Source organism: Phyllostomus hastatus, unplaced genomic scaffold (assembly GCF_019186645.2).
Source record: "Phyllostomus hastatus isolate PE091 unplaced genomic scaffold, TTU_PhHast_1.1 phas_contig_34, whole genome shotgun sequence".
NCBI lineage: Eukaryota > Metazoa > Chordata > Mammalia > Chiroptera > Phyllostomidae > Phyllostomus > Phyllostomus hastatus.
In genome coordinates, this window is record NW_025333857.1 from 61,378,991 (window position 1) to 61,390,160 (window position 11,170).

The 11,170-nt window shown below is 45.1% G+C and overlaps 1 protein-coding gene across 1 annotated transcript; it reads right to left on the minus strand.

Annotated features, from left to right (window-relative positions):
• Positions 1–6,478: 6,478 nt before the first annotated feature.
• On the minus strand, positions 6,479–10,261 carry TEX48 (testis expressed 48). The gene is made up of 3 exons (XM_045840014.1): positions 10,120–10,261; positions 7,788–7,910; positions 6,479–6,582 (listed from the first exon to the last, which is right to left on the minus strand). Exons 1-3 carry the CDS (start codon positions 10,259–10,261, stop codon positions 6,479–6,481), a joined length of 369 nt encoding a protein of 122 aa, XP_045695970.1.
• Positions 10,262–11,170: the final 909 nt, after the last annotated feature.

The following is an 11,170-nucleotide window of genomic DNA, read 5'->3' on the forward strand; positions in this document are numbered from 1 at the left end:
TGAGCAGAATTGCCCCCTCAAAGTCTAGGCATTTATTACAGCATGCATTTATAGCCGCCCATTATGCTAACTGGCCTCTCTTAGACACTTGTTAGGTTGGTTAGGAGTAGCTGAAATATTTTAGAATAATAAAACCATATTTGCTTTTAAGATACTAGGTTCTAATTGCTCCCCATCCAAGGGAATCTCAGAAGTAGGGCTGGGGAAGAGGAAAGAGGGACACAGTCCTGTGATGCAACCAAGGACTTTAATTGGAGGCAGCTCCTCCCGAAGTGGCTTTCTCAGGAGCTGAAGTGACTCTTGGTGGTGGTGCAGGGATGGCTCAGACGTCTTCTCCTCCTTGGGGGAGTTTCCGAGTCAGTCTTCATGGCCTCTGTTCACCTTCCTCTTCCTCCTGGAGTCACTCCCACAGCTGTGCGGCCTCAGAGACCTGTGTGGGGGTGCCTGCTGACTAGTAGAACGTTCAAGGACTCGCAAGAGTACATGCCTTCAACACCCCATTGACAGAGTAGTGGGGTGGGTGTCTCCTTTGCCTACTATTTTGACGACTTGTGTTTAGATCTGAAAGAGTGAAGGACAAGGCTTTGAATTACATGTGAGTCGGCAGCCTTGTTCTTATTCCATTTGAGGATTGCTCATATCATGGCTTAATAAAATTCTACTTACTTGAGGTAAGAATAACCCCAAACTGGGTTAAGCAGTTGAGGTCTTAGAGTTTACTTGTTGTGTCAGCATAGCCTAGCTGGTCCTGACTAGTACACACATATAAGTTTCCATCTGTTGAGTGCCTGCCTCGTGTGGGGCCATATTCTAGGTACTTATATATGTGGCCTCATTTTATCCTCCCGACAATCTGAAGAGTGGGTAGTGTTATTACGCGTATCTTCATTTGCAGAGGAGCATGCTGAAGCTCAGAGAGAGTGGTGCAGTGACATGTTCCAGCTCAGTAAGTGACTGAGGCAGAGTTCAAGCAGGTATGTTGCACTAAAGCCAGTGATCTTTAATATCTAATAAATATAGTCTTAGGCTGTATTGTTACAGGTTTGGGTAATTCCTCCCCTTTCACACCCCCCAAAAGCTGAAAGAAATCTGAGGGTGTCCCTGCAGAAGGGACAACCAGCACACAGCCACAGCAGGAACCTACCAAAGGTCCGTGGGTGATGCTCTTGGGACATTCTTGGATTGTAGGTGTTAGTGGTGGTAGAAGGCCCTTCGCCGGCTGGGCAACAGCAACAGAAAATCTTTGATGCCATGTTTTGGTGGACTTCGGGGAGAGGAAAGGACAGAGGGGGCCTCTGCAGCTCTGATCTCAGAAGCCCATTGTTATTTCAGCGGTGGGTCATGCTGAGCCAGTCTGTCCCCTGGTAGCACCCCTCCCCTCTCCCACACCTCCAGCAGCCCCCTGGGGACAGCAGACCCAGGTTCACATGTGTGGGCCTACCTCTGGCCAGTCTTCCTCCTCTGTCCAGAGTTCTCTTACCCAGGAAAGAGCCTGGAGCCTCTACTCTGATGGTCTACCTGCAGAAGCACCTTGTTGAATCAGCAAACGTGGACGTGCAACACAGTTCTCTGGGCGGGGCTATTTCCTGAATGAATGTAAGACTGACTAGACAATGAAAATCTCTCTCTGCTGGGACTTGTGGCAGCAGAGCCCAGCACATGTACGCAGTAGTGCCCCTAGATAAGCATTTAGAAGTCAGGTTTATCTACTGGGTTCCAAGTGTCTGCTCATGGGCTGATTCTATAAACCCTCGGAGCCTCGCTATCCTATCTGGAATATGGGAATAAGTGCCCACCGTGGCGGAACCACTGCGGTTAACTGCATATAAAGTGAGCACTGTGATGGCAGGTGCACATAGCTGCTGGCTCAGTGCTCATTCTCTTTCCATTCCCATTCCTTCCTGTAGCTTGTTGGCTCCCGTCTATTCCAGCTGGGCCTGGTCCCATGGGAGCATGATGCTGCAGCTCGGCCTTGCTGGTTCAAACCCTGGCTCTGCACTAAATTGCTGTGTGGCTTTGGGTTAGTCCATGCCTGTCTCTGGGCCTAGGCTCCCACCTGTAACAGGTGGTGTTGGGCTGTATCATCTCTCTAAGGATCCTTCCATCTCTGATGATCCAAGGTCCAAGGTTGTATGTTCTTATCTTATTCCCAGACTCCTTTCTCTCTTCTAGGCCCCTGGCCACCTCCCACTCTCATGCCCCCTTCCTGTGGCCAAATTCATAATCTAAAACTACCTTCCTGCGGTCTCCCTCTCCTCCGCTGCATTCTAGCTGCCTTTGCATGGGCTTTTCTTTTGGCTGGGCAATGCTCTTGTCCAGAGGTCTGAGTGACTCATTCCCTCACCTCCTTAAGCCTTGCTTAAGGGTCACCTTTTCTAGAGAAATCTTCTGACCTATTCACCTTATTTAAGTCATCCTATTTAAACCCCCTTTCTCCCCCTGGAGCTCCCTCTTACCTTCCCCACCTCACTCTTCTCCATAGCCTTGTCCATGTTTGAGAATCAGACAATTTGTTCAGCATATATTTACTGGGGACCTACTGGTGTGAGGTACCATGTGAGAGACATGACCATGAACATGAGCAAGAGATTCTTGCTCTCAAGGAGGCAGACATGGGTCCAGTTCACCTTTGGACCCCAGCACTAGGCATGGGGCTTTGCACAGAGTAGGTGCCCTCTCATTATTGAGGAATAAACCCATGAGCCTTCTCTGACTGTTGGACAACAATATACCACAAATTATCCCCATTCTCCTTCTACTAACAGGTGTTTTACTCCCTGATCATAGACATGGATAGACACATGCTGATTCTGGGCTTACCTTGTTTTCCCAGTGACTTCAGTCTTGGAAGATAAACAAGGGAAGAGAAACAGCCAAGGTGTCAAGGACAGTGGCATTCATTGAGCATCTTGGACAGGTCCTTTGACATGACTTATCAGCTCACTTAACTTACACCTTCACTCTACAAGGCAGGACTTTGTCCCACTTTCAGATGATGGAACTGAGCTTCAGAAAGGTGACTTTCTCAGGTCTTATAGCCAAGAGAGCAGTGGGAATTTTAACATAGTTTTGTCTGGTGCCGGAGCCTTTGCTGTCTACGGCCTCACACTACAGGCAATTCCAGAGGAAGAGAAATGTCCAGAACCATCTTATCTTCTGAGAGTTCATGGAAGCTGGTTTTCAAATGGAAAGGCTGCTCCTGAAACTTGGCAGAGCAGCAGAGCAATTCAGAGCACACATTTTTTACTTAGGTGGAGGTGGAATGTAATTCTTACTGGACCTTGCCGTGTAATTTAGAGCAATTCAACCTCCTCCAACCCCAGTCTTCGTAACTGTAAAACGGAAATGGTAAAACCTATCCCAGAATGTTTTTGTGAGGATTGGCTGGCATAAAGATGTGAAGTGCTTAGCACGGTGTCTGGCACACAGTAAGTGCTCAATAAAGCAAATGATGCTGGCTGAGGCAGGTGGGGTGTGGTGATTCTTGCACTTCCAGTGCCCTCCTCTAGATGGAAGTAGCAGCCAAAAAAAAAAAAAAAAAGGGCCCTGGGGTGTCCCCTGTGGGCTGTGACCTTCGGGTCTCCAGTGACTCCACAGCACTTGGATCAGAACAAGAAAGATCCACAAAGTCAAACAGGAAGGCTTCTTCTGGAGCTGGAGGAGTCCTTAGGGGTCATTTAGCACAGGTGGGGAGACTGGGACCCAGAGAGAAACAAAGTTAGAGGCAATGGCTGCTTCCTGCAGCAAAGCGAAAAGGTGTCCAGGAGTGGTGGAGACAGTGTCTCCCTTCACTACAGAACAAATACCTTCTCCTGCTCTCAGGCCTGACCTTTGAGCCTCACTCACCTGTGGCTGGTGGGGCAGAGAAGGGCCGTCTGTGATGTCACAGGGCCCAGGAACTGGGAACTGAGGTTCAGAATGTTTATTAGGCACCTTGGTCAAGGTGACACTGCTGATGATTTGGCAGAAAGAGGATGATGGATCAGAGGCTGGGGCATTTTAAAGGTTCAGGGTTGATATTGTTAAATTGTTTTACACATGGATTGTACCACTTTAGGTCCTTCTCTGCTAGGGAGGAAATGCTGTGCTTTATCAGCTGCCACCACTGTCCCTCCTCCTGTCCTGATCTCTGTGCTATGGCGACAGAAATGAGCCCGAGGGGGCTGCAGAGATTCAAGATTCTCCCTTGTGATTACATGGGCTCACTGTCCCCACCTCAGTTGGCTGACTAGCACCCTGAACTGTACGCGTGTCCTTTATCCCTTTAGTTAGGTAAGGCAACACATTCACAGGTTTGGAGAAATAGGGCATAGGTGGTTTTTTTTGGGGGGGGAGGCATTATTCTGCCTACCATAGTCCTTAAATATTGGAATAAATGAAATAAATAAATCCCCAATTCAAAACTCTAGGAAAAGAACATCAAGATAATCAAAGATTATTCAAGAAAAAGAAATACCGAAGAGTAAAACCTGAAATTACTTACATACAGGATTAAAAAAAAAAGTGGATCTAATTGATAAAATATTTTACAAAGAATAAACAAAATAGAATACTATGTTACTTAACCAGGAAAGAGGGGGACAACATGAACATATAAAATTAGAAAGGTTAAGGGAAAAATAAACATTGAGATCAATTTCAAAAATATCGAGAGCACTTTATGTACCTTTATGCAAACACAGTTGAAAAACTAGAAGTAAATAATTTCCTAGGGAAATACAGTTTATCAAAATAGCCGCATCAGAGACAGGAAACTCCATCAATTTTTAGAGAAGAAATAGAGAAACTACCCGACCCCACCCTGCCAAAAAGAAAAGGCAGCTGGCGCAGATGGTTTCACAGGGGAATTCTACTAAACTTTCAAAGACCAGGCAGTTCCAATGCTACGTAAATTGTTCTAGGGCATGTACAACAAAAGCAAGCTTCCAAGGTCTTTTTATGACTTTTTTTAATTAAGCAAGTATAGAATATTGATAGCTGTCTGATAAAGGCAATGCGAAAAAATTAGACTGATATCACCTATTGATACAAAACTATTAAATACAATATTAGTGAACTGACTCAAACTTCATTTTATGAAAATAATACATTATGAGTGGGTGGAATTTCTTTGTGGAATGGGAAGTCAGTGAAATAGGAGAGATTTTTTTCCTTCATAGGTGCTGAAAAAAAAGGAAAAGGGATTTGATGGATATTTTCTTAATATGATATATCTCTACCTCAATCTCTTTGTCTTAAAAATGAGCTTCTTTCTTAATGGGCAAACAATAGAGGTATTTCTCTTAAAAAACACAGATATCCACTATCTCCACTACTTAACATTGTACTGGTGGTATTAGCCATTGTAATTAGATGAGATAAATCAGAGATTTAAGAATTAGAAAAAGAAGCTAAAGTATCTCTACTTGCAGATGGCATAGTAACATTCCTGGTAAGCATAAGGGAATGAATAACAAAACTAGCTCAAACAATGGTGTAATTTAGAAGGGAGGCAATACATAAAATAATAGTTACCTCAACAGTGTTAATATACGCAAGCAGTAACTGGTTACAGCCCTAATGATAAGAGGAAAAACCCCATTGACAATGGCAACAGAAAAGATAAAATACTTAGGAATAAATTTAATAAGAAATGTGCCAAATTTATACAAAGACCATTTAATAATAGCCATGAGAGACGGAAGAGTAGGTTTGAACAAATGAAGAACCATTTGCAGACAGAAGGAGTCAACACCATAGAGGTACCAGATTAGAGAGAACACAGACGTGACTACTGCACGCAGCTGATGGTCTTGGATTAGATCCTGAACTGGGTGGAAAAGGAGCTGTAAGACTTTTGTGGGACAACTGATGACATTTGAATAGCATTGCATCAATGTTGAATTTCTTGCTTTTGATCATTGTACTGCAGTTATGTAAGAGAATGTCCATGTTCTTAGGAAATACTCTCAAAGAGTTAGAAAAAAGTTATAGGGAGAGAGAGAAAAGAAATGGTGAAGTAAACAGGGGAAATGTCAACAATGGGCAAATCCAGGTAAACAGTGAAATGGGGCTCTTTGTACTATTGTTGCAACTTTCCTTTAAGTTTGAAATTATGGGTATCTCAAAATTAAAGATGAAGCTATCAAAAAGTTTACAGAAGTTGTTCCAAGTTAGTTAGATGTTAGGTTAGCACATTTAAAAATGGCAAGACATTTTGGAAGAGACACTCCCAGGTAAGGGAGAGGGAAACGAGAAGAGACACAGTCCTGTGACGCGACCATGGACTTTAATTGGAGGCAGCTCCTCCCGAAGTGGATTTTCTCAGGAGCTGAAGTGACTCTTGCTGGTGGCGCAGGGATGGCTCAGACGTCGTCTCCTCCTCAGGGGAGTTTCCGAGTCAGTCTTCATGGCCCCTGTTCACCTCCCTCTTCCTCCTGGAGTCACTCTCGCAGCTGTGTGGCCTGGGACGCCGGCACAAGGTCCCCAACTAGAATTTTCAGGGTCTCCCAATGAGGCATGGCTGGAATGGCCAGTGATTCTGGGAGTAGCGGTCTAGGTTTCTCTTGTAAAAACCTCTTTGGGGACATTCTGTATTCATATATGAAAGAGAGGAAAACAATATGGGTGAAGCCTTTGTGTTGGGCCAGGCTGGACTGTGCTAGTGGTCCCCATCCCTGATCCTGGTCTGATTCTGGAATACTGTATGGGCCACATAGACTGCAGCTACGGACTTCAAAGTCATTTGTGATAGGGACAAGGCCCACTTCCCCAGGGATTCCCCAGTGTTAGGACCCCAACCATCTGCAGTGGTTGTGCATGGTACTCTGTGGGTGCATTCAGTGACGGTAGGGGGTCTTGCCAAGTGCAGTGCCCTGGAAAGTGGGAGAGTTAGGCCTATCCTGGTTCTGACCATGCTGCCACTCCCTGGTGGACTTTTGGAAAAGTTCCTTCCCCTGTGGACCTCAGCCTTCTCTGTACAATGAGATGTGGGTTTTTAAATTAGGTTTCAAGCAGCCCTTTGGGGAGTGGGGATAGCAGAAGGAAGGGGGGGTCTAGCTAGTGGGGCTCCCTCCAGTCAAGTAGAGTAGAACCCCTTTTATCTCTTACAGCAATTGGACTTTGTGTGAGATTTTGACTGCAAGCAGGGGTTAGCTCTTAAGAGAATTCTGGAATGACTGGGCTGGTTGATCCTTAGCTCAACAGCTAGCCTCACAGGGTGGTTGTAAGCTATGTGATGTCATCAGGACCCTGCATTGGTGCCCAGGAATGTGGCTCTGTTTCTTCTTCCTGGACTGTGCTCACTCTCCAGGACTGGGCTTCTGTCCTTCCATGACCCAGAGACATGTCATCCCCATTGAGCTTTCTGACTGCGCTCAGTCCATGAGCATTTTCTGACACCGTTCACTTGCCATGCACCTGGCTGCATTTGGGGGCACAAAACTGGTGTAGGCCCTGTCCTGGAACTTACTTCTGGTGCCCAAAGCAGACATTAAGCTAATAATCACACAAACCACACAGAGGACAAAGCCACAGGACCTAGAAGGGAAGTGTGAGTGTGTGTTCTTTCCTCCAAGTGCTGCTCCTCATGCAATTCCCAGCTGGGAAGAGCATGCAGGCAGGTCCTTACCACCTTGGCCCTTCTCCAGCGTGTCCTATAATATGACTACACCTTCCTGATGGGAGTGATCCGTCTCTCCTGTCACCGCACTTAACTTAGCTCTAATATCAGTGGGGTTTGGTCGTCAAGACAAGGCTCCCTCCCCCAGGGGTTCTTCGTCAGTGCTAGATCCCAATTTGGAACTCACCCTCAAAATCGCTGCTGCTGGTGGAGTCTTTTTCTGGATGGGCCAGGGGTTGTCTCAAAGCCAAGCTGGGGGCTCCATTAGCATACTTAGGATTTTGTTGGTCCAGCTGAAGCCTCCTCACACCTGGCAATGACAATTCCATGTGGTCACGTGGGCAGGCTCCAAGGAGATGGCGGAGGGGAAGGCATTTCGCGCACCCTGAAGCGGTGTGCACAGCCCATAGCTGCTGAGTTACGGGATGGGGAGTACCCGGATCTACCTCTAGTCTTCTGAGTGCCACTATCATAGGCAGGTGCTGGATTCAAAATACAGAGCTTGGCAGAAATAACATTCCTTTTTATTACAAAATCTTTTGTTACAAAATCATAAGCATGCAATTCTGCAACATAACAATATCACACTCAAGTACCCCATTTGACATTTTACATGAAATGTTCAAATTAAATCTGTGAATTGTCACACCCATATTATTACCCTACCAACCACACTCAAGCAGGTCTTACTTCTGCCAGACACTACATATTCTTTTTAAAACATAAAGTGTACTATTTTCCTGTTTATAAATGTAATGCATAACCATCATAGAAAAGCTAGGAAATATTGAAGACTATGAAGTAGGAAAAAAAATGCCCCAAATACCCCTCCCCTCAGATATGATCACACTTCCAGGCTTTTCCTATGCATATTTCTTACACAGTCCATCACATCTTATACATTATGAATGCATTTTACTTTATACATTACATCATAAATATTTTCATGCCACTGAATTTCAAGAAGTGATGGTGGTATAATTTTCTATTTTATGGTTAATTCAAGGTTTATTTAACTGCTGTTCTATTGTTGATTGTTTAGACTTTGCAAATTTCACTACTATAAATACTGTTATGTGAACATTGTTGTATATAAGACTTTGCTTTTCCGTACTTCTGGATTCCTAAAAGCATGACGTAGAACTTCATCAATGGACTGAGCTGTGTTTTGTGATAGAATAAGTAGTTCTGTCACTTTTAGCTGCATAACTTGAGCTGATTGCTTCACCTTCCTGTGCCTTTTTTCAAATCTGCAAAATGATATGTCCATTTTGGATAATCATGTCCACTCCTTAATAGTTATTGCAGGGATTTAATAGTAGCACTTTACTCGCGTATAAGCTCTGAAAGAGTTGAGGATTCATTTGACCACAGCTGGGACCCTGGTGCCTAGACAGTGCCTTGCATGTAACAGGGGCTTATTAATGATCATTATTATTATTTGGGAAAGTGTGGCTGACATTTTCAAGTTTCTTGGTTTTTATTGTGAAATGACTTCCAGGGAAGTATCTCAGAGACCCCCCCAGTATAGATTTCTGGGAAAACATGCCATGAGAATATTTTCCTGCCCTTGAACTGTCCCTTCTCTGAGTAGGACTATGCCAGATGCCTGACCTAGCCTTGCCCTCATCCCACCCAGCAAGTGCCTGTCAGTGCTAGCTTTGCCTGAGCTTGACAATAAAGCTTCATTTTTTCTGTCTGAAATTGTTGATTTTGACCTCTAGTCTTCTCCACGATGACCTCTGTCTTGGATCGTCAACAGGGTTGTAATGAAACACTTCCTTCTCTCTCTCTCCCCTTGTACATGGCTGGTATGTGTTCCAGAAGCCCTGGCTAAAGACTTTCCATAAACGAGAAACACACTTTCATTTTGTAAACATTGAGAGTTCAAGACTTGTTTGAACAGCAGAGCCTATCCTATCCTGGCCAGGGCTCATATAGAGTTTCCCTTTGTTGACATTTGTTGAGTGGCTGCTTTGTGCAGTCCCTGTGCTAGGTGCTTAATTATTTAATCCTCCCATTGATCCTGGAAAGTAATGACACATTTTGACTACACTCATTTGATAGGTAAGGACACTGAGGCTCAGAGTGAAAGGTTAAGTGACTTGCCCGATTCTGCAGCAGAGCTGATTAGAACTAGCCAGAGCCCTAAAGCCAGGGATCTTAACCAATGTGTAATCTTTAAGAAAGTGCTTCTAAAACTACAATATACATTTAGATTGACCTGAAGGTTCTGTTCAAATGCAGGCTCTGATCCAGTAGGTCTGGAGTGGGGTCTGAAAGTGAAGCGCTAACAAGTTCCCAGGTGATGCCAATATTGTTGGTCCATGGATCGCACTTTTTAAGTGCGAGATTTTAAGCTCTATTGTTATTGGCCTGGGTGCATGACCACCCAATTCCTATCTCATTTTGTGTAGGAATTATTCCTCAGAAGCTGAAGGATATCTAAGGGTGTCTCAGCAGGAGAGGGATGAGCACAATGAGGTCTGGAGAGGCCAGGCACCTTGTCTAGTACCTACCAGGCTGCTGCTCCTGGGTTTCACTGGGGATTGTGGAGTCATCCGAGGAATGGGGCTCCTCACAGTCTCTGCAGCATAAACAGAAGATCTTCGAGGCCAGCTTCCGGTGGGCTGCTGTAGGAGGAGAACAAGTGAGGGCCATGGGTTCGGGTCTGCACTCCAGATGCCCATTGGAAATTTACTGCAATGAGGGTCATATTGGGTCAGCCTCTCCCAAAGTATGATAGCCTTCCCCTCTCCCAAGTCTTCTGGTGTTCCCCATGGCCAGCAGGCCCAGACCTTACTGCCTAGGTTGCCATCTCTTATGGCATTTCCCCAATTCTTACATAATTTCCTTACCCATGGAAATGAGTCAAAGCCTCTACTCTGCCAGCTTTGCCTGCATGGCTGCCTTGTTGAATCAGCCGATCTTGAATTTGAGCCCAGGTCCCTGGGCAGGGCTGTTTCCTAAATAAACATAAGGCTGTAGCTGAAAAATGCCAATCCTTTACCTGTGCTCACAGTCCGGACAGGACCCCCCATACAGCACACTCCCAGTTCACACAGACGTGCAAAGAAGCACGTTCAGCTTCCAGGCAGATCTGTGTTCTACCCCATTTGCAAGTGTCTGTTCTTGGGTAAATGCCTGAATCTTCTTGAGTCTCATTTTTATCATGGTGCCTGCTTCACAGAATATATATTAAATATATATTGGTGCCTGCTTCATTAAATATATTAAAAGTGACCCCTGGGGAACTAGGCATACGATAAGTGTATCCATTTCCCTTCATGTGGCTCACTGGCTCCAGATGATTCCAGCTGGTGTGGGCCCCGTGAGAACAGGAATAGAAGCACCGTCTTGCAGGTATAGGTCCTGGTTCTACCACTAGCTTGCTACATGGTTTCAGGTAAGTCCATGCTCGTCTTTGTCTCAGGCTCCTCATCACCAATAAGAGGAAGTTAGGCTAGGTGCTCTTTTCAAGGATCTTTCTAGTTCTGATGGTCCAGAAGGAAAAAGCCTTGTTTTTGTCCCAAACTCCTTTGTCTGTGTAGCTGTCTTTGCCTCTGGGCT

What these genes read in the sequence shown, in the direction of transcription:
- TEX48 (XM_045840014.1), bottom strand. Translation starts at nt 10,261, where the DNA reads ATGGCCCTCACTTGTTCTCCTCCTACAGCAGCCCACCGGAAGCTGGCC. An exon ending in AACCCAGGAGCAGCAGCCTG is followed by an intron (nt 7,911 to 10,119) that starts GTAGGTACTAGA and finishes TGTCATTGCCAG; the next exon opens with GTGTGAGGAGGCTTCAGCTG. An exon ending in CAGCAGCAGCGATTTTGAGG is followed by an intron (nt 6,583 to 7,787) that starts GTGAGTTCCAAA and finishes CCTCTCTTTCAT; the next exon opens with ATATGAATACAGAATGTCCC.